The sequence below is a fragment of the Gopherus evgoodei genome, chromosome 4, assembly GCF_007399415.2.
Source record: "Gopherus evgoodei ecotype Sinaloan lineage chromosome 4, rGopEvg1_v1.p, whole genome shotgun sequence".
Classification (NCBI taxonomy): domain Eukaryota; kingdom Metazoa; phylum Chordata; order Testudines; family Testudinidae; genus Gopherus; species Gopherus evgoodei.
This window is the reverse complement of record NC_044325.1, coordinates 8,289,883-8,313,544: the sequence shown is the minus strand read 5'-3', so window position 1 is coordinate 8,313,544 and position 23,662 is coordinate 8,289,883. Positions and strand designations below refer to the sequence as shown.

The following is a 23,662-nucleotide window of genomic DNA, read 5'->3' as shown; positions in this document are numbered from 1 at the left end:
GGTCCTTTTCTGCAGAACTGCTGCCTAGCCATTCGGTCCCTAGTCTGTAGCAGTGCATGGGATTCTTCTGTCCTATGTGCAGGACTCTGCACTTGTCCTTGTTGAACCTCATCAGATTTCTTTTGGCCCAATCCTCTAATTTGTCTAGGTCCCTCTGTATCCTATCCCTACCCTCCAGCGTATCTACCTCTCCCCTCAGCTTAGTGTCAGCAGCTAACATGAGACCTTCCTGTGCTTTCTTTTACAAAAACTCTCCAGTCCTCACATTGTCTCTCAGTCTTTTATACCTTGCTCGTGCCAATGGGAGGTATCTGAGCACCTTGCAGAGGTATCTCTGCACTGGGGAGTGGACAAGGGAAAAGCTATGACGAGGGGTTAAAGGCTGCACAGTTCATTTGTCTGGTACCTGAGGGAGAATTGATTGTAAAAGGTTTCAAGTGGGTTGGACACAGTCCATTGGTATTCTGCCTGCACATGTAGAGACAGCACTAACGCCAAGTGCAAGAGACCATCCTGCAGAGACTGTAGAGTCAGGATTGGGATTAATAGTAAGAGGCAGTTGAATTTGCGGGCTCCTGGGTATCACAAAACAAAGCCATCTGACTCATTCTTCTTGGAACAGAGAGCTGGCGCATTGATCCTGAGAGGCAGCAAAGACTGCAGAAGAAAGAGATGACATTGCAAAATGCATGAGCTTGGGGAGCTGTTAAAGAAGTCAAATGTAAATGGACTTTCTGTCAAAATTTATTTTTACTCCGAGTTGTCCCTTAGTGATGAGGTTTTACGCCTCTAGCCTTCTAATACCACTTTGCTTTCTGCTGGTTTTACTAAATTGTTTTATTAGCTCTTAACTTCTCTGGGGATTTTTAGATTGTTCTCCATTTGTGTACTTTGCACTGGAACCTGGGCTCTGAACTGCACCTTACAAATCTTTTGCTGGAAATCATAGGACTGGAAGGGACCTCGAGAGGTCATCTCAATCTCATCTCATCTCAAATGAGATCATTCAAGTTTCCTACATATGGTACCTCCAGCATCGTGATGACCATTATTGCCACTGCAATTCTGGTTACAAATCCCCTCTGATCTCCACTGAAACATGTCCGACCGGAAATACTTTGTAAAAATTATACATGGGCATTGTAAGTTAGGCCTGAATGTCAGAATCTTTCCAGTTGTTCTTGCCACCTGCGTTTAAACCACTTCTCCTGTTAGTTCTGTACCACAAAAGGAGCATTCCCACCCACCCCCGACGTTCCCCCGACTGATAACTCTTTTCTCTGTCTGCATTTTGAAAAACAACCCCACTTTAGTTTTGGTCTTAGATTTTAAGACCAGAAGGGACCATTATGATGATCTGTTGTGACTTTCCTCATAACACAGGCCAGAAACGTCATCCAGCACATCTGGCCCAACCTGTGGTGGAGCTCGAGCACATCCCAGGCTGGTTCAAAGACTCCAGGTGATAGAGAATTCACCACACCTCTTGCTTATTTGTTCTAATGGTTAATGAGGGCACTAGGTATTTGATGTTTATATCAGCTAGAAATGAACGGCTGTTTTAAACAAGACAAAGAGACAAGGCAAATGTCAATAATTTCATGGCCATAAACTCTCAGTCTGGCTGGCTATTAAAATGCCTTGTGATGCCCTTCAGGCCCATTGCTTTCGATTTATAGGGTTTCTTGTGAAAAGTTCCAGTTGGGCTATTGGATTTTGAAAAAAATCTCATTGGTTAAGTGAAACTACTGTCGTCACAGTGCACTCTGGAAAAGCTTCTCTTGGGAGCATCCTCTGGCCATAATAATAAGTCAGTGATGTCTGAGCTCAGCTTCTCGGACACAGGCCCTGTTACTAGCAAGAGCAGACAGAGTGGGGCAGTGTATTGTCTTTGCTCTTGCGTCAAACTCCTTTTTGATTTGACACAAGATTTTGGTGTCGTTCTGCTCCAGGTAGTAGATAGCGCTGACTGTCAGACCTAAGTCCCTCTTTTTTATAGGACCAACTGGCTTCAGATCAATCTTTGCCCTTTGCCATTGATGCTACGTACTTCCAGATGGAAGGGTGGGATATGGGAACTTCCTTAACTCGGTATGTTGGACAATGTTCAATGAAAGGAGAAGGGGATCTTAAGAGCAGAGAGCAATTTAGGCACCCTTCTCTCAGGGCATCAGGAACATCAACTTATTGACACAGAGTCTAAGGCGGCTCGAAAATGTTCTGTCAAAATTGGTTTTTGACAGAAAATTGGATTTTGTGCAGAGAGAATTTTTTCACAAGTAGTGTCCACTTTCTGTGGAAACTGTCAATTTTTCATCAAAAAATTACTGCCTGTAAACCAAAATACTTTAATGTTGAATGCCGCTGCAGTGCACTGTGGGAGATATAGTTTAGGTACCTCATGTTCCCATTCTTTTGATATGGTCTCCCACAGTATTCTTGCCAGCAAGTTAAAGAAGTATGGATTGGATGAATGGACTATAAGGTGAATAGAAAGCTGGCTAGATCATCGGGCTCAACGGGTAGTGATCAATGGCTTGATGTCTGGAGGACCTAGAGATTACAGTGGACAAGAAGCAGGATTTGAGTCAACAGTGTACCCTTGTTGCCAAGAAGGCTAATGGCATATTGGGCTGCATTAGTAGGAGTATTGCCAGCAGATCAAGGGAAGTGATTATTTTCCTCTATTCGGCACTGATGAGGCCACATCTGGAGTATTGCGTCCAGTTTTGGGCCCCCCGCTACAAGAAGGATGTGGACAAATTGGAGAGAGTCCAGCAGAGGGCAACGGATATGATCAGGGGGCTGGGGCACATGACTTACGAGGAGAGGCTGAGGGAACTGGGCTTGTTTAGTCTGTAGAAGAGTGAGGGGAGATTTGATAGCAACCTTCAACTACCTGAAGAGAGGTTCCAAAGAGGATGGATCTAGACTGTTCTCAGTGGTGGCAGATGACAGAACAAGGAGTAATGGTCTCAAGTTGCAGTGTGGGAGGTCTAGGTTGGATATTAGGAAAAATTATTTCACCGGGAGAGTGGTGAAGCATTGGAATGGGTTACGTAGGGAGGTGGTGGAATCTCCATCCTTACAGGTTTTTAAGGCCTGGCTTGTTAAAGCCCTGTCTGGGATGATTTAGTTGGTGTTTGTCCTGCATTGAGCAGGGGGTTGGACTAAATGACCTCCTGAGCTCTCTTCCAACCCTAATCTTCTATGATTCTCCTCTATGGGCCAGGCTCCCCCACCGGCTTACATCTTCCATGATGCATGATGGCCAAGGACTCCCATGATGCACAGGATCTGCCTCCAGTAGAGTAGACCATGGTGCATCATGGGAGATGTGGTCCGACCAGGGAACCCAGTCTATAAAGGGGAACAGGAGCACGAGGCACCACCGCAGAAATTTCACATTGACTTTTTTCTGGGTTTGACCACACTTTTTCAGTATTTGAATTTCAGCCAAAAATCAAAAATCTACATACCCAACCCAACCCTACCCCACCCCACCACCATTTTTCAACCAGGTCTAATAGGGACATAAGATTTGCATGCCAGATTAAATCATTGATTCATCAGACTGAGGGCTCCCTTTGGCAATGGGCAATACATGGTGCCTCCGCTGGTGGAAAAAGCATAATGCCACTGGCTAATACTGTATAGGGTGATTCCTTCCTGACCATTGTGATACTCAGCTCAGGAGATTGAGAACTTGCCACATGGTGCTTTAGTCCACACCAGAGGGGTGTAAATTTAAGTCTGCATAAGCATGTCATGCACTAACTGACCTATCTGGACACCACTGACATGCACTAAAAGTTTCTTAATGCACATTAATGTAGCTCTGTTTCAAACAGTACTATGGTAACCCATACTAGGGAACTTTTAGTGCACACCAGCAGGATCTGCATGAGCCAGTTAGCTCATAACACACTAGTGCAGACTAAAATTTACACCCCTCTGGTGCAGATTAATGCACCATGGAGACAAGCCCTGAGAGCGATCACGGGTGACATGCAGGATTTAGAGTCTCACGGGGTGTCCTAAGCTGGAGTCCTCCTGCATGGTAGCTCTGGCCTAGCTCACGTTTTGGACCTCTGAGGGGCCAAGGTTCGATCGTGGAGTTTGCAAATCCAGTAACCTAGTGTCGAGTACTGAAAAGGAAAGAAGACACTTGTGCAGAGATGAGTGCAGATGTTATTGTCTTTTAGGGGCTGTATTAAAATGTAAATTACAGCTAATGTGTCTTACCGGGAAGAAGAGCTTTTGGAATAAATTGCCTATTTTAAGGTTGCAGTGAGCTGCAGTGGCTGACAAAAATGCTTCATGACAGGCAATAATTAGCAACAGAGGGTTCTAGCAAGTGCCCCCCTTTAGCATGTAAAGAAAAAAAAATCCCTTTGCATTATCGAAGAGATCAGCACCGAATCATACGCAGCTGCTCTGAACTCTTTCCCAACCTCCAGCCCAACACGGCCAAACTCCCCAACGTGACTTACCTATTCAGTTACATCCCACTAGCCTCCTCCCAGCATGTTCCATAATTCAGCAAGGCTTGGTTTGCATCCTAGCATTGTGGGACTTGCAGGAGAGCTTTGTAACCTCTCTACTTCCATGCAAAATTAATGTGATCCCAGTTTTCATCTGTAAGCTGATGAATACTGTATGTTCTTAATCACCCAGAGGCTGCCTCCGGAGACTTCTCCTTATTTATGCAGGAGTCAAATGCTTGAGGTTCTTCTGAAATCGGCTTTCAATTTTGTCATTCCGAAGTAATGCATGCAGCAGAGCTGCTGGACTCCAATTTTTGGGTCTTTTTCTTATATAGGCTCCTATTACCCCCTACCCTCATCCTGATTTTTCATACTTGCTGTCTGGTCACCCTAATCAGCATAGCTGCCTTAAAGTCTCTGGCACTTTGCCCATTTACACCAACTGAGGATCAGTCCCTTATCCCTGAAATGGTTTGTAGGAAAAGTGGATTTTCAGTGTCATTGTTGTTTCAGACTCTACTTCTAATGAAAAGATTCACAGTCAAGAGTAAGGCCTGGGGTCTGCACTGCAAAATTAGGTCAGTTTAACTATGTTGGTCAGGGGTGTGAAAAATCCACACCTGGGAGTGGTGCTGTTAAGACCACCAAAGTCCCCATGTAGGCAGGCCTAGGTCGACAGAAGAATTCTTCCATCAACCTAGCTACCATTTCCTGGGGAAGTGGATTACCTACACTGACGAGAAGGGTTCTCCCATCGGCATAGGTAATGTCTACACTCAGCAGCTACAGCGGCACAGCTGTACTGGTTTTGAGTGTAGACAAGCCCTAAGTAACAAAGAGGCGCTGGCTTCTGCAAACCTGCTGCTGCTCCTTTTACTGCTACTCAGCTTCATGCTGACTAGATAATCATGTTTGTCACTAGCAGATCGGTAAGGAAAATGGAAAGCTCCTAAACTCAAGGAATAAAGCTTAATCCAGTCAGCCACACCATAACTCAGTGGTTTGAGCGTTGGCCTGCTGAACTTAGGGTTATGAGCTCAATCTTTGAGGGGACCATTTAGGGAACTGGATTGTAAAAATCTGTCTAGGGATTGGTCCTGCTTTGAGCAGCCGGTTGAACTAGATGACCTCCTGAGGTCTCTATGAGCAAGAGAGCTGGGCTTCATTTGAAAAAGGCAACCATCAAGCAACAAAATCCAGTACCTGAGTTGCACAGAAGTAAAAAGACTACTAGCAAAGTATCCAATTCTCCCATTATAATGCCCTACATTTTCAGCACCTGACCAGTATCTGTGCAGCGCCACAACATTGATTTGTGTGTGTATGTGGATTAGATGGATCTAGCAGTTGTATCCTCAATACTGGGGATTCATTGCAAACCCACACTTTACGGAGAACCAATCTCAGGTTACTATCTTGCTTCTAGCAGCAAAGAATCCTGTGGCACCTTATAGACTAACAGACGTTTTGGAGCATGAGCTTTCGTGGGTGAATACCCACTTCCTCAGATGCATGTAATGGAAATTTCCAGGGGCAGGTATATATATGTGTGCTAGCAAGCAAGCTAGAGATAATGAGGTCAGTTCAATCAGGGAGGATGAGGCCCTGTTCTAGCAGTTGAGGTGTGAAAACCTACAGAACCAGTTTCTCCTCTCTTGGTTTTCACACCTCAACTGCTAGAACAGGGCCTCATCCTCCCTGATTGAACTGACCTCGTTATCTCTAGCTTGCTTGCTAGCACACATATATATATATACCTGCCCCTGGAAATTTCCATTACATGCATCTGAGGAAGTGGGTATTCACCCACGAAAGCTCATGCTCCAAAACGTCTGTTAGTCTATAAGGTGCCACAGGATTCTTTGCTGCTTTTACAGATCCAGACTAACACGGCTACCCTCTGATACTATCTTGCTTCTGTTTCAGTGATTGCCTGGGAGTTACGGTTACAATTATATAAGGGGATAGATAAGTGCCCTGATCATTACACTTCTCACTTCATCATTAGGAAGAGCCAAAGGAAGAATCTGCATCACCAAGGGCCAGGTTTATTGGTGATGAGTCCAGCCATTTATGGATGTTACAAGCATAATGCAATTCAGGCCCTTGCAGCTAGAGCCAGTGTAATGCCAACAGACCCCAGTCACCAGGATTGAACCTGGGGCCTCTGGAGCTTAGCACGTGAGCCTCGACAGCACGAGCAAAAAGCCAACTGGCTCTTCGCTAAGGCTGCGGAGCAGACTCATTTTATCTCTCTCTCTCTAAGAGGTCTCGATGCCACTAGAGAGGATAGAACACCATACCCAGGAGGTGTGTGGGTTACACCAGCGTAGTATCTTCAGCCAGTCCAAGGTTCTGGAGGGATCTTTTGGTTCCAGAGATGTCCATTGCATGACCAGCTACAAATGTAGGCCCACCTTTCAAGGTCAGGCCTTCCCTGTGCTGGCTGCTTGGCCTTTGAAGGGTTACCGAGGCTCTCCGGGAAGTGGGTTTGGAGCTAGACATTGAAAAGGGTAATTGCCCCGAGCTAAGGAGGTGTCGAGCGGGAGAAGGGGGCTCGTTTCATTGAGATTCAGTTTGCCTTCTCTTTAAATCTGATACACCTGCCTTCTTTGGGAGGAGTGGAGTCTTCTCTCCTCCTAGCACCCTTCTCCCGGTGGTGAGGTGACCAGATGTCCCAATTTTATAGGGCCAGTCCTGATTTTTGGGTCTTTTTCATATACAGGTTCCTATTACCCCCAACTCCCGTCCCAATTTTTCACATTTGCTGTCTGGTCACGCTATCCGGTGGCCCCTCTGGCCCAGCTGTGGGCGCTGAGTCAGGGGCTCACAGAGAGCTAGGCACGGGGGCCATGGCAATTACTGCATCCCAAGGGGGCCTTTTCCCTTTCCCCTGGCTGTTAAACACAGTGAGGTACCAGAGCCCACTGAACTAGGGCATAAGGGACATAACGGGACTGAGGTGTGAGGACGCACAGCTAGGAGCGAAGCTGGGTGCCCACTCCATGTGGCACTCTGTCCCCTTCTGGTGGTGACTGGGTCACATAGAGAAGTTGATGGGTCAGTTACAGCCCAGACCTACTGAGTCTTTCAGCTCAAGTAGTTGCCGCTTATGCTTCTTAGAGCCAAAGATCCCGGATTCTGTCCCTGCTCCTGATACCCCAGCAAGGGGTGTGGTGTGACATCAGGACATGGGATGGCCCTGGCGCGTACTGTGGATGAAATCCGCTCCGATTCACAGGGCCTAGCACCTGCCGTGGCACTGCTGGAGAGGTCTCTGGGCCAGCGCAGAGGTGGTGGTATTTCAGGGAGAAGTCGCAGGAGTCAGCCCAACAGAGATCCAGGGCCTAATTCCCTGTTCAGCGGCACGGAGGGACAGCAGCTGCTCTCCCAGCCCAGAGACTGGAGTAGCAATGCAGGAGGGTGGCTAGGTCTTGGGCTGGATTTACCTCTTCTCCTCACACACCGTAAGGCCTGATGGCGTGGGACGCTGCATTGGCCTTACCTCTGCTCTCTTTAGGACCAGAGCGAACCCTGCCTAGTGCCAGCTGCTGCTTGCAGTGTATGCACAGGTGGCCCTGACCTCACTCTTGGGGCCTGGTGGGCATTTTAACCGGCCACCCCTGCTGGGACGCACAGGAAATCAGTGCTGCATGGTCGTGCTGAGGACTTGGACGTGCCTTGGTCCCTGGCCAGCACTCCCACGCAGCACAGAGCTGGAGTTGACCAGAGAAAGCTGCACCCTAGAGGAGTGTGTGGCCTTCACACAGTTATTCAGGAGACTGTTGGGGCTCTGAACTGCCCTCTCCCAGCCAACGACTTCCCAGTCTTACCTGCTGTTGCTCTGGTGCCCTTTAACAACACAGGCAAGCACTGAGGTTGGGGGAGGGGGGCAATTCTGTCCATCAGAAATATAAGAGGAAATCTGCATTGGGATGGGGATATGTCAATAAAAGCAGACGGCGATTTGTTGCTCTATTGCTTGGTACAGTCTTGAGGGCAGGGTTTGTTTTCCCATCCTTAGGGACTGGGGATTCTGAGTGAATAGTGGCCACTCCCGACATGTTCCTAGACATGGTGACTATTCTTAGCAGTGGGTCTCGTTAATCTGCCCTAGAGCCACGTTCTAGGCAGCTGAACGGCAGTTGGTGCTGTACCATCTAACACATGCATGCAAGTAGGGAAGTGGCGTCTGAGGACAAACCCTCAAGTCCATCCCTGGGCTGAATCACATCTTCAGACCTGCCAGTGGGGAATCCCCTATGTGTGTGGGTCATCCCTCCTGGGCTTAATAGGGAGGGGGCAGTCTCCCCTACAGAAGCACGCCCCTCCCCCGGAAGGGCACTCCATGGGCTCCCTGTCAGCCTGGCTCCACTCAAGTGCTTCTGTAGGGGAGACTGCTCCCTCCCTATTAAGCCCAGAAGGGATGAACCACACACATAGGGGATGCCACATGCATGGTTCCAATGTGTCATTGCTCAGGCAATAAGCAGCACAGCTTTTGTATGCATCACACCAGAGATGCCGGAAGTGGAACTGGGGAACCCATGTCAGATGGAGGCTCCCCCATATATGTATGTGCGCAGAGGGGAGCTCAGTCCCACGGATCCTGGCTTGGGCGACACAGAAGGCTGGAATGCTCTCTGTGGGTGCGCCCCACTTTTCCCCCATAATCACAGGCTCCCCCATCTGTCGGAGCTCCCGGGAGCTCTGCTTTGGAAGGGCAGGATTGGGCTAGCTGTTCACTGCCAGATTCAAAACTCCAAACCTAGGGGCAAAACCCGAGGAATCTCTCCTTCCCCCTCTGCCCGGGAAAAATCTTCCCTTCCTTCTGGGGGCGGGGAGCAGCTGTGAGACAGGGGAGCCCCTAGCAGCACATCTGTGCACAGAAGCAAGGGGGATGAGCACCAGAGCAGAGGTGAGGGGGACTGTGTAGAAGCTTCAGAGCACTGGTAAATCCAGTGAGATCTGCAGGTTTGAAGAGGTGGCACCCCCAGCCTCTTCCCTGGGGATGCAAGCTCCAGTGGTCCCTCCTGCTCGAGCGATGAATTACAAGGAGGCCCTGCAGCTGCAGACTGGGTCCGCCTTTGTGGTGTGAGTGCTGGGCCCAAAGTGCAGGACAATTGTGCTCACAGCTGAATGCTCAGCTACACAGCGTCTATTGACATATGTGGGAATTTCATTAATCCTGCTTCATAAACGTGTTGGACCTGGTCCAGGTCCAGCTAATCACCATGCTGATGACAATCGTCAGTGTTTTGACTTTGCATAATATTGTATGTTTAAAATTCCCATCTTCAGTCTAGTGCTTCATCCGCACGTACCCAGTGCCTGAGGTCTGCAGTGCAATCCGTATATACATTTGCCTTGTCTATTGCACGTACGCTTCGGTAATGCTTTGCAGTGAGTAACACAGACAGTGCATGAAGAATGCAAGGCCTGATGTGAACCAGCATTGGGCAGCTGATCTGCAGTAGGCCCCCAGGTTAGACTGACTTGCCATTGACCTTAATCTCTCCTTGAAACCATTTTCTTAATTTAACGCTTAGCCGAAATAAAACTGTCTGAGATTTCCATGCATTGCCAGGTATAGCAGATGGTGACTCCACTGATGACATTATTAAAGTATTGACTTTGAAGGGAGAAGCACATCAATTCATTATCCGGCAAGAACTGAACCGAGATTTAAGCTGCAAAGATTAGAAGAGAAAGATTGTTTTGCCAATCTCATATTTGTTGCCTCCCTAGCAGTATGCACATTTCCCAAGGGAGCGTTTTCACAGCAGGATGGGATGAAGGGGAGGCTGCTGCTTTTATGTGCATTTGGTACTGTGTTTGCACAGCCCATGAGTGGTCCGACCAACAGAAACGTGCAGTGTCTTCAGGTGGAGTTCACTGTGCGTTGGTGTTTGTGGTCAATGTGCACTTTAGGAACCAGAGCAGATTCCTTGACTGGGCAGTGACTGCTTATCCTACAGAGCAGCTGTATGGCCCGAATCAGGTCATCTGAATGGTTGCCATTGAGGAGAGAATCTGAGAAAGCCACGGGTTCTACACTGTGATAAAAGACATGGCCGTGGCTGGCCCAAGTCAGCTGACTGAGGCTTGTGGGGCGTGGGTTGCACAGCCACAAATCTGCAGTATAGACATCTGGGCTTGGGCCAGAGCTCAAGCTCTGGGACCCTCTGTCCTTGCAGGATCCCAAAGCCCAGGTTCCAGTTCAAGCCCAAATGTCTACACTGCAATTCGACAGCTCAGCCGCCTGAGGCCCCCGAGCCTGAATCAGCTGACCAGGCCGGCCTCGAGTTTTTTATTGCAGTGTAGACGTACCCGTACTTACCCCAGAGTACCATCACTGAAGACTCTGGGATTACAGGGGGTTTAGAACCGAAGCAGCTGAGACAAGAATCTGGCCCAAGGAGTCTTTTACACCCACTTTGCCTGACATAAATGACTGGACCAGGTTACAAGGCAGCAGAGAATCAGCCCCAATGGGCCAAGAAGCTAAGGGCTAATGATAACCCATGCGGCGTCTCAAGACTTGTCATGAAGTGAATGTGCTTGGCACAATGGTGAGAGCAGCAGAGATGGCTTTGGAGTGAGGTGCCAAGTCCCAGAGGAGCAGTGTTAAATGTATAGATGGGGATTAGATTTGTATTGACCAGTGAGCAAGTTGCTCTCAGCTTATTCAGGCAATGAGACTCTTGGGGCCTAGTCCGACTTCTATTTCCCCTCGCCAGTGCAGGCAGGGCAGGAGCTTGGTTCCCCTGGCCGTTGTAAACTAGCCCTAACGATGCTCTGAAGTGATTTAAAAAGCTGGGCTGCAGAGCAGAGGCAGGCCATGTCTGCAGTGACTAGGGGAACCGTCCTGACGCCTTTGCTAGCGGGGAATCTGTTTACCTGCCGTTCCCCTGAAAGGTAAAGCAGACTTTAGCCCCCTGAGTTTAGGGCCACTCATTGTGCTACAAACAGCTGCTGTGCATGGGGCTGTCATTAAAACTGGTTAATTTAAAATGTCAAAGTACATCAAGCGACCGAAATGAGTGGAAGCAGTGACCTTCACTCGCTGCAGTGTGCTATGGAAAGAACAGCAGCTGAGGCAGGAACAACATTCCCCATGAGGCCCCAGCTTTTTGACAAGAGCCAAACCCCAGTTCATACGCCTGGGTACAGAGAAGCTTCTTGAGAAATTGCTGGCAGAAGGAATACAAGAGTTGTGAGGAGCTAGTTGGTGTTAGAAGACCGTGTTTTTATATATTATCATTTGTATTACACTTGTGCTAAGAGGTTCTATGCTAGGCATGGATCAAACCTATAGTGAGAGACAGTCCCTGCCCCAAAGGACTCACAATCTAAATAGATAAAGGTGGGAAACTGAGGCACAGAGAAGGGCTATGGTTTGGGCATGGTCACACAATTTGTCAATGGCAGAGCCAGGAGTAGAACCCAGGGCTCCAGTCTACTGACCTGGCCATTAGGTCGTGCTCCTCCTTCTCAGGATAATCATTTCAGCTCACTTGGGTGTCAAATTAGCTTTGAATTACATCTTCCTCATACTTCTAGGGAAATCTTCATTATGTCTAGGGCAAAACTCTGATGTTCCCTTCTATTTGCCATGCCTTGGTGAAGGCAGCCTCTCTGCATTATATTCTGGCCTTGAAAGGTAACCCATGGCTACTGCATGCTGCCACAAAATTAAAAGCAAACTAGCATTCACCACTTTGGTATGGTGGAACATACCAAAAAACAATGTGGGAGCTCCCCCTGCTGGTTTTACCTCAACAATGCACTAGTTAACCCTTTCCGGAGCTGTGAATGCTCTTGTGTTGATATGGTTAGGATTGCTGGTGCATGGACAGCTTAGACTTGATTCTATTCTCCGTACATTGGTGCAACTCCTGACTCAAGTGAACTTAGACATGGCTTGCACCAGTATAAGATGAAAGCAAATTCAGACCCAGAGAATTAACCAAAGGGGATTACCCTGAATTCAGTTTCACAGCAATCAAATCGAATATAATGTTTTCCTAGAAAGAGGCATAAAACCAGCAAAAGGGTGTTTGCACACAGTGGAGAGTCAATACAAATCATAGATTATTAGGGTTGGAAGGGACCTTAGGTGATCATCTAATCCAACCCCCTGCTCAAAGCAGGACCAATCCCCAAATGGCCCCCTCAAGGGCTGAACTCATAACCCTGGGTTTAGCATGCTAATGCTCAAACCACTGAGCTATCCCTTCCCCTATCAGGAGCTATATAGAAAATTATTTGTTGGCAATCCTTTAACTAATGCATAAATGGGCGTATCAACCTGAGTTACATGGAGCTCTGGACAGTTTTCAGTGTGGTAGGTAATTATGTATAGGTGGTTAAATTATACCTGAGAAACACAAGATCTCACTAATTGGCCTGAAGGGGTAATTGCACACTCTTAACAGCCAGTCACACTGGGTGCAGAAGATTAGAGCATGCTGCGTTTCACCTTACGGTATCTGAACAAAGAGGATGCTTGGGTGATACATTTCACTTGTCACCAGATGAAGCTACCTTGCCAGTACTGCTGTCTATTCCAATACCTGGCTGGTGAATCACAGGTCCATTGATACTGTGGTGTAACTCTGTACCTGTGAATGCAAAACTGTGACCTCGGGGTTTCTCCAGTTCCATTTACTGCAGGCTTTTCAAATGGTTTGTTGCTGCATGTGCTGATGGAACATCCCATCAAAGCCTTGGCTGGGATGATTTAGTTGGGATTGGTCCTGCCTTGAGCAGGGGATTGGACTAGATGCCCTCCTGAGGTCTCTTCCTAATCGTCTATGATTCTATGCTTTATTGTCTGTATGACACATTAAATAAATAGGATCTACTGAATCGGTTAGCTTGATTGAGGCCTAAAGGAGAACTTTCCAGAGCTTTGAGCTCTTTTTTCAAAATGTCTCAGACTTGTCATTGGCACATTCAGCCAAAAAGATAAAATTACTCTCACTGCTCTGTGCTACAGATCTCTTATCCTTAGTGAAAAATCTCTATTGCATATTCTGTGCACAAAACTTCCACTGACATCAGTTGAAGTTCTGTGTGCTGAACAAGTGCAGAATATTGAGCAAAAATCCATCATGGCAGGTTAGAGATTGGCAGTAAAAGTCAGAGGGGAGAATTTTGCCCTGAAGTGCCAGCAAGTAGTAAGCACTGTACAGTGTAATACATGACATTATATCCATCACTAAAGCCATCTTCCAGAACTCACTGGCAGGAGACCCAAGTGCCAGAGCTGAGAAAGATTGACTCACTCCAGTGACTCACAGTGAAAAAGGACCATAGGCTGTGGGGAAGAGTCAGAGATGGGCATGTTAATGTTCCAATTACTAGGACTCAACACAGTGATGTTCTGTGATTCCTGCCGGCATAGACATCTGGTATAAATTGCTGCTATTTTTCTGGGCAGATCAGGGTCAGTGCACCCATTTGTATTCCGCCACCAGGGTCATGCAGCACTTCCATTTCTAGGAATCCCCTGCAATTGAACTGATGCATCTTTTTTGAGAATATGGTCTGGAGAGCTACAGAGTAAGTAACATAAAGAAGTAGTGATTTTACAGGGACTGTAAAGAGAGATGTGATTGTATCTGTGGAGTGCTAGATGTTCTTGCACACGGATTCTTGCTGGTCGTTTGTAGGTAGACTAAGTAATTCACTTTGACCTGTCCTCCAGATCTATGGATTAATTTGCATGCGTTTCCATGGTTCTCATTACCCAGTTGTCATAAACAGATAGCTAAGGGTTAATGTCTCTTTCACCTGGAAAAAAAAGTAACCTGAAGCACCTGACCAGAGGACCAATCAGGAAACAGGATTTTTTCAACTCTGGGTGGAGGGAAGTTTGTGTGTGAATCCTTTGTTCTTGGGTCTTCTGCCTGTATGCTCTCTCGGCTATGAGAAGTGATTTCTGTTTCCTGCTTTCTAATCTTCTGTTTCCCAGTTGTAAGTACCAAAGATCAGATAGGGATTTATTTGTTCTTTTGTATTTACATGAATATAGTTGCTGGAGTGCTTTGAATTGTATTCTTTTTGAATAAGGCTGTTTATTCATATTTCTTTTAAGCAATTGACCCTGTATGTGTCACCTTAATACAGAGAGACCATTTTTATGTACTTTTCTTTCTTTTTATATAAAGCTTTCTTTTTAAGACCTGTTGGAGTTTTTCTTTAGTGGGGAATTCCAGGGAATTGAGTCTGTACTCACCAGGGAATTGGTGGGAGGAAGAAGTCAGGGGGAAATCTGTGTGTGTGAGATTTACTAGCCTGACTTTGCATTCCCTCTGGGTGAGGGGGGAAAGAGAGATTAACTCTCGGTACTTCTGTTTTCCAAGGCTGGGAACGGGGAGGGTGGAGTCCCTCTGTTTAGATTCACGGAGCTTGCTTCGGTGTCTCTCTCCAGGAACACCTGGAGGGGGGAAGGGAAAAGGTTTATTTCCCTTTGTTGTGAGACTCAAGGGATTTGGGTCTTGGGGTCCCCAGGGAAGGTTTTTGGGGGGACCAGAGTGCCCCAAAACACTCTAATTTTTTGGGTGGTGGCAGCTTTACCAGGTCCAAGCTGGTAACTAAGCTTGGAGGTTTTCACACTAAGGTCCAAATCTGGGACTAGGTTAATGACATTTGACCTCTCCTCCAGATCTATGGATTAATTTGCATGCGTTTCCACGGTTCTCATTACCCAGTGACACCAGTGGTTGCATCCTGCAAACTTAGGGCCTGCTCTGATGTGCTGCGGACTCAACACTCAGCACCCTGCAGGACTGAACACATGATTATACAGTGTTCAAAAAATAAAACTACAGCATTATCAGTTACTAGCTGTACTACCACCTAGTTCTTATCTAGCACTTCCCACCTGTAGCTCTCAAAGCAGAGGGAGAGCTGAACTGTACAGAGGTGGAAAGAGTTAATGGAGAAAGATGTTGCCCCTGGAATAAAGGAAGAAAGCATCCGAGGACACTATTTTCACTGACAGCACTGGCATTCGGGAAGAAGTTACTTTCACTACAGCCCACCACTAAGGGAAGGAGGCAGTGGAGCCTTGTAAGTAAACAGGGCACTGTTTCTAGTCCTAGCTCTGTTCCTGGATGCCCTTGGGCAAGCCACTTCATCAATCTGTGCCTCAGTTTACTGATCTGTAAAATGGGGATTGTGATACTCTTTTGAAAAGCGCTTTGAGATCTGCTGATGAAACATGCTAGTTAAGGACTAGGTGTTATTACTGCTAATAATAATCGATAATGTTGAAGTTTATATGTGTTTAGTTTAAAAATACAGGGCCGGATCCTCAGCTGATAATCTGGCACATCTTCCTTGGAGACAGAGTCACTCCACTGATCAGCACTAGCTGAGGATGATAGGAATTAGGTAGCCCCCTTTTAGAATAATTTGGAAACCCTCTAGTGGATCTCCCTGTCTTCTGCTGCAGAAGCCACTAGAACCCTACCAACTGTGTCTCTCTGTAGCTGGGCCACGTGTGTTGGGTATAGTGAGTAAAGTTATTTAGAACTCAGCTGTTTCTGTGTTGCTTCCTCGTATTAATGGTGTGCAGAGAGCAGAGCTACATCTAACCCACTAGTCTGAATAATGAATCCAATGCCAGTAGTGTGCTCTTCATGGATTCAGGGCTCTGGAGTCCAATTATTTAACTCCTGTCTTTGATGTTCTCTTTAGTCTTTTGCTCCCAACCTTTGATAGATTTCTTCAGTCTCATCCTCTCATGGTCTGATCCTGTTCCCAATGGCAAAGCCCCGGTTAACTTTTGGGGGACAGGCGCATTCCCTTCAACCCTCATTGCATCCACTTGCACTTGGAAACTCTCCTCATCTCTTCTCCTCGTCTCGTTGCAGGTGGTACGAGACCAGATCTCTCACTGCACAGTCAAGCTGCGCCAGACCACAGGCCTGATGGAGTACTGTCTGGAGGTCATCAAAGAGAATGACCCCAGTGGGTTTTTACAGGTGGGTGTGTTGCTGTTCACTCCCAGGTGCCGTTGGAAGGAAGAGCTGGGCTGGCTGGGAGGGCGAGCGAATGCAGATCCAGAGGTCACATTCATCCCTGGTGTAATAGGGGTGTGTCATAGCATTCCTTCTCAGATCTGAACTTTAGAGTTCTGAAAATGAGATACTAGCACCTGAATCCTCTAAGCTTAATTACCAGCTTAGATCTGATAGCTCTGCCACCACCCAAAAATATAGTGTTTTGGGGGACTCTGACCTCCCCATCCTTCCCTGGGGACCCCAAGAACCCAGATCCCTTGCGTTCTTAAAACAAGGAGAACCCAGATCCCTTGCGTTCTTAAAACAAGGAGAAATAAACCATTCCCCCACCTTTCCCCCTCCCAGAATTTCCCTCCCTGGGCTATCCTGAGAGATACTGATCCAACCTCTTAAATCACCATACAGAGAAGCATCTCCCTTCCACAAAGAGGCAAACAGATTCAAGGAAAACAGAGAGATTCTCTCTCTCCCCCTCCCGTCTCCCCCACCCATCTGGTGAGTTATCCCAATCCCCTGGAATAAAACAAGGGAGACAAGAAAAAAAATCAATCAGGTTCTCTAAAAAAAAACCTTTTAATAAAAGAAAGGAAAAAGTAAAGAATTATCTCTGTAACTTCAAGATGTAAATATTACAGGGTCCTATAGCTTACAGACACCAGGAAGAGACTTTCCCCCCAGTACCAATACAAATCAAAATATTCCCAGCAACTACACATATAAAAGTTGACCAGCCAGATCCACAATTGCAAATAGAGTAAAACAATTTAAAAGCCTAAACCACCTGTTTTTACTTACTATTTGAAAAGAAACTTAGAGAGCCTGTAGTAATGTCTGGTCTCTCTCAGACCCTCCGAGAGAAGAACACACAACAGACAAAGAACACACACACAAACTTCCCTCCACCCAAATTTAAAAGTATCTTGTCTTCTGATTGGTCTTCTGGTCAGGTGTCCAGTTCCCTGCTTGTAACCCTTTACAGATACAAGAGACATTAACCCTTAACAATCTGTTTATGACAGGGTGATGTCAGTGGAGCTACACCACGAAGGTGTGCAGCCCCAGGTTGATTGGTCCATATTCATTGTCATTAGAAGAATGTGCTGATCCCATCAGGAATATTTAGGCACTAGATAATACTTAGTCCTACCTTGAATGCGGGGGACTGGATTAGGTGACCTCTCAAGGTCCCTTCCAGTTCTATGATTCTATGATATCTGTGTGTGCATGAGTGTATATATATAAGGTCTAAAAATACTTTGTAAAGGATTATTAAAGCTCTGCATCACCCCCATCCCCTTCCCGCCACCAGCATAGGAGCCATGTCAGGGGCCTGGCCAAGGAGAAGAGACATGGCCAGCAGCAGTGTGCTTCTGCTTTCTAGTGTAACAGGCCCCACTGTTACCAGCTAGTGTAAGGTTGCTCTCCCTTGCACCACGGGCTGATGCAGCCGCAGGGATTTGTGGGCTGTGGAAGAGGGCTCCAAGGTGTCATACTGGATTGGGCCCAGTATAATCATCGAGGCTAGGGAGATTTTCTTCCCGCCATTTTCAGTCTAGAGTAGTAACAATGTTAAGAAGATTCCTTAGCAATTTAGGGCCCTATCCTGTTCCACTGGAACTCAGCAGCTAAACTCCTATCACCTGTGGCATGAGGAGGATCAGATCCTGTATTAGCTGGGTATTTCTAGAGATATTACCTGTCAATGAAGAACGAATAAGAGAGACGCAGCTCTGTGCTTTAAGAGTGTGTACTGCTGGCTGGTCACGAGAAACCCAGTGGCACTAGCTATGAGACAGCTCCTGATACCCTTAACCTGTGTGAGTAGCACCTTTCTCTGCATGATTTCAATGGCACTGTACAAAATTACTACTCACTGTGAGCAAGGACATAGAAACTGGCCCTCCGTAAGGATTAAAAAATCTTACATGGACGTCAGAGACTGAAACAGGCTGGAGAAGGCTGAATGTAAGGTTGGAAGCAAAACAGGAATAAATTCATCCTGTGAGAACACTGGCTTATACAGACATTGGGAGAAGAGTTTGGAGGAAGATTCTTATTGTATCTCTAGAATAAATATTACAACACGAAGCCCTCAATGGGAGACAGATTCAATACGTGGCTCACGAGAACATAACACGAGTTCATAAGAATCAACTCCAGCTCCCACTGCAACCAGTGAAAGCCCTTGCATTGACATCTCTGGGCATTGGGTCACCCCCATAAGTGGCATTGATTCATTTGGCCTAACTAAGATACTCGGTAGCTCCAGATACATGATTTCGTTCAGCTTGAAGTAATTTACAAATCGGAACCTAAAATGGACAGCCTTGGTAGAGCCCTTGGGTGACACCCTGGCCCCATTGAAGTCAACGGCAAAACTCAGGTCACCATGAAACTTTAGTGATGCCCAAACTCAACAGGAGCCAAGCCTTTGATTTCAAGCCATGTGGACTTTTACCGTCATAAAGAACCAGCTCTTGCTAGGGCACAAAGCACTTGCTGGAGTGGTGTGTAATAGCTGAGGGTGTGGTCTTTGTTGCAACCAGATTTCAGATGCTCTGATCAGGAGAGTGCACTTGACCGAGGACCAGTGGGGAAAAGGGACGCTGACCCCAAGGATGACCACAGACTTTGATTTAAACCTGGACAGTGCGCCTTTGCTGCAGTCCATCCATCAGCTCGACTTTGTGCAGATGAAAGGTAAGAACCTATCTTCAGTACACTTAGCAAATAACACTCACCTGTCGTTGGCTTGTGCTCAACACAATCTCTGGGTTTAATGAAAAATCACCGGCTGTAAAGGGGCAACACATTGGAGCTAATTTTATCTACTACAGACTTTGTTTTTTAAGATATTTGTTTCCTTACAAATTAAAATTAAGAAGGTGGGTTTAAAACCTCAGAGAAGGTCCTGTGGTTAAGCAATGGTACTGAGCTGGAGTTCCAGATTCAATACTCAACTCTGTCACAGACTCCCTCCAGGGCCTTGGTTAAGTCACTCTGTCACACTGTGCCTCAGTTTCCCAGATGTGAAACAGGGGTAGTAATCCTTCCTTTCTGCCACCCTTTGTGTCTAGAGGGTAAGATTCTGGAGGCAAGGACTGTCTCTTCCTCAGTGCCGTGTACAAACAGTTGACAATGGCGGGGCCAGCCGTGTTTCTCAGGAGGTGCTCAGCAGGGCCGCCCGGGGGGGTGGGGGGGGCAAGTGGGGCAATTTGCCCCAGGCCCCGCAGGGGCCCCCACAAGTGTTTTTCGGGGCCCCTGGAGTGGGGTCCTTCACTTGCTCTGGGACCCCTGGAAAAGTCTTGCAGGGCCCAGGCCCCCGGGGCTTCTTCCACTCTGGGTCTTCGGCAGCGGGGGGTCCTTCCGCCCCGGGCAGAAGGACCCCCCGCGGCCAAATTACCACCAAAGCAGGACCTGCTGCCGAAGTGACGGGTCTTCGGCGGTAATTCGGCAGCGGGGGGGCACCGCGGGTCTTCAGGGCACTTCGGTGGCAGGTCCCGGAGCGGAAGGATCCCCTGCCGCCGAATTACTGCCGAAGCAGGGGCCCCCGTCCCCGAAGACCCCAGGCCCCCTGAATCCTCTGGGCGCCCCTGGTGCTCAGCACTGGGATCTGATGTAATACCTTCCCTCCAAAAAGGCCAGTGCACTTCACAAGTAGTAATCACTTTCGCCTCACAACACCCATGGATATCAGGGTTATTAAGCCACGGCACAAAGAGGCTGAATGACTTGTTTGAGGTCACTCAGGAAGTCAGAACCAGCCCTTGTGTTCTTGTTTTCTTTGCTGCCTGGCTCAGTTTTGTCTTAACCACAGGAACATCCAGCTATCCCTGCCTCTCTGGCTCCCCAAGACGAACTCTTTGAAATGAGAGTCAGGGAGAGCACGGCTGCACCTGGCCGTGCTTTGGAAGTAGTTCCGAACCCGTGATGCTGAGGCTGCCTGCTCCCCAATTGTGTGGATCTCAAAGGAGAAGAGGTTTTTCACACTTGAGCCAAATCCTGCTTGACTGATTGACGTGCCCAGTCCCTTTGGCTTCGGTGGGAATTCTCACACGTGTGAAGTGGGGAGGGTTTTGAAGCAGTATAAAGAAATGCCTACGTCCCTACACACACGCTGCCGAACGGTGGTTTGCATTGCCTAGATAACGGGCTGGCTGTCTCCAGTCTGAATGTCTTGACTGAAAGCACAGCTTTCAAACAAGAATGCAAATTTGCCTGAGCCCGAGAGCGTTATCATCTCAGACATGCCAGACACATTCTGCATGCTACATTATAGCAAAGAACCACAACATCCAGATCGTTTGGCTTTTTCCTTGTGGGGTTTTGGTTGGTTTTTTTTTGGTTTGTTGTTTGTTTTTTTAAGCGCTTCAGCTTAATTTTAATTTCCTCCTGATTATATTCTCTCCTTGTGGGCAACCGGTTCTGCTGTGGTCTACCCTTGTGAAGTCTCATTAATTCACAGCACGCAAGGATCCGGCACAACCGGTGAGCAGTTTCTGACTTGTGAAGGCCCTGGCAATTGAAAGAAGAAGCTAATTGGCTGTGACACGGCAAACTGTGATTGGGTGGAGCCAAGCTTACACCTATTATCTGCTTTGGCATATGTTCAGCAAAGGGCCAGCTCTCATCTGGTGTCCACTGGTGAAGCTGTATGGACTTCAGGGCCACCAGCTCAGGATCTGGCCCCGTGTATTCATTGCTGTCTTTACTGGATGTTCTGATGTGCAATTAGTTGATACATGACAAACACCTTGACAGTTAGGCACAAAAAGCTCTTAACCACGTGCTCCCTCTGCAGTGGTGACTATTTGGAACAATGGCCCCACCATTATTAATTCACTGAATGTGTTTAAAGTAATAGCATTAATCGTGATGGACGCATCTGGCAGGGCTGTCAAAAGCACACCTGTCAAGGTATTTTTCCTACTTTGAACTTTAGCGTCCAAAAAGTGGGGACCTGCATGTACACTTCTAAGCTTAATTCCTAGCTTAGATCTGATAGTGCTGTCACCAACCAGAAATTCCAGTGTCTGGTACACTCCCTGTCCCCCCAAAACCTTCCGTGGGGGACCCAAGACCCAAACCTCTTGGGTCTTAAAACAAGGAGAAATAAACCATTTCCCCTCCTTCCCCCTCCCAGACTTTCCCCTCCCTGGGTTACCCTGAAAGGCTACACTGACCCAAACTCCTTGGATCTTAAAACAGAAAGGAATTAACCTTCCCCCCACCTCCTTTCCTCCCCATCAATCCCCTGGTGAGTTTAGACCCAATCCCCTTGGGTCTTAAACAAGGGAAAAAATCAGTCAGGTTCTTAAAAAAGAAAGCTTTTAATTAAAGAAGGAAAAAAAGTAAAAATTATCTCTGTAAAATCAAGATGGAAAATGTTTACAGGGTCTTCAGCTTATATAGACTAGAGGGACTCCCTCCCCCCTAGCCTAAGATACAAGTTACAGCAAACAGAGGTAAAATATCCTTCCAGCAAAATACACATTCACAAGTTAAGAAAACAAACATAAGACTAATCCGCCTTTTCTAGCTAGTACTTACTATTTTGAACATGAGAGACTGTTTCAGAAAGATTGGAGAAAGACTTGGTTGCATGTCTGGTCCCTCTTAGCCCCAAGAGCGAACAACAAACAAAACAAAAAGCACAAAGACTTCCCTCCACCAAGATCTGAAAGTATCTTGTCCCCCGTTCGGTCCTCTGGTCAGGTGTCAGCCAGGTTCACTGAGCTTCTTAACCCTTTACAGGTAAAAGAGACATTAACCCTTAACTATCTATTTATGACAACACCCATGACTCACCATGAGTTAACTGGGCCATTGTTTTAAAGCACCGGCAACATTTTTAATAGAGTGGTGAAGACTGAAACTCAGGTCAAACTCAATCAGAGTTGAACTTTCTCTGCAGCTTGCACACAAATTGTGTAGGCAGTGGGAAGTCTCCTTCCTCCCTTGTTTTAATAATTTAGCCTTAGAGTTTGTTTTTAATTAGTAAAAGCAAGTCTGCTGCTGGCTTAGCTGTCTTTCCCTTTACATTAAGAACACACAGAATTCACCGGAATCACGTAATTGAGCAACCACACAACGAATACCATTTCCAGATGTGGGCCAGGAACACCATAGGCCTGAGCAAACTGCGCCAACCTATGGGGAAGCCCTGGGACTCAGAGGTTCCCCTCAGAGCTACAATCTCACTGCTGCCCCCTCTTGCACTGGGCAGGAGTAAATTGCTTCAGTCTTTAAAAGCATACGGCATGCTCCAGCTCTGCTGGCTGGCATTGGGGGGTGAGAGGTACAGCTCTGCTCCTCCCCGAGTGCTAGCTCAGGGGACAAGCAGCGGGTTCACACCTGCTGCCCTGTCCCCACTACTTAACTTGCTTTGGAGGGCCAGGGTCTTATTCTTCTCCCTTTGCAGCCGTGTTGGAGGTAGCCCTGACTGGCCATATTCTGGAGCTCTGATATTGGATGTGAGATGGTGGAGCCTCTCTTCTTCCTTTCAGAGCTAAGTAATAATGGGAGGAAATAGCGGCACATGCTGGGACCATACCTAGCATGCTCAGAGAAAGGGCCCGAAAGGAATGAGGCGAGTGAGTGGGAGTGCGCTTCGTCCTTGGGAGAGTACAGCAGAGTCTCCTGTATAGACCAGCTCCTGGGGAGAGGAGGGGATTACCTTACCTGGTGCTCAGCCTGCTGCCATAGAAAGACCCCCCTATGACATAGGATATGAACGTAAAGAGGGTGGTTTCCAGTCTGTTGCTGCTGATGTAGCCTTAACGTCTGGCTTATATGCTCCTCCACGTAGCATGCTGCCAGCGCAGTTGCACCCTCTGCGGCGGTGGGACCAGGGGCACATTGCCAACCTGAGAGAGGAAGCGCCATTTCAGTTCTTCAGAACACAAAACTGCTGAGCCAGGAGGGGACTAATGCCAGGGAGCAGCTCCTGCCCTAAAGCCCAGATGTGGGGGAAGGTCCTGACCTGAGGTACTGGGGAAAGGGGGAACAGATTGGAACTGAGGAATGGAAGGGAACATGCCAGGCACTGGAGCCATAGGGAACAAACTGCTGGGAAAGGTCTCACTGCTGCTGGAGAAAAGCCTGTTCACAAAGCACACCGGAGGAACCATCCAAGACCAA

General features: G+C 47.4%; 1 protein-coding gene across 7 annotated transcripts in view; it reads left to right on the top strand.

Annotated features, from left to right (window-relative positions):
* The window catches only part of TRIM9 (tripartite motif containing 9), a 129,924-nt gene that overhangs the window by 77,626 nt on the left and 28,636 nt on the right, over nucleotides 1-23,662 (top strand). For all 7 annotated transcript variants that reach the window (XM_030562861.1, XM_030562857.1, XM_030562860.1 and 4 more), the window contains exons 4-5: nucleotides 16,373-16,483; nucleotides 19,069-19,222. In XM_030562861.1, coding sequence (XP_030418721.1) covers nucleotides 16,373-16,483; nucleotides 19,069-19,222 — 265 coding nt within the window. The remainder of the gene's footprint in view (nucleotides 1-16,372; nucleotides 16,484-19,068; nucleotides 19,223-23,662) is intronic.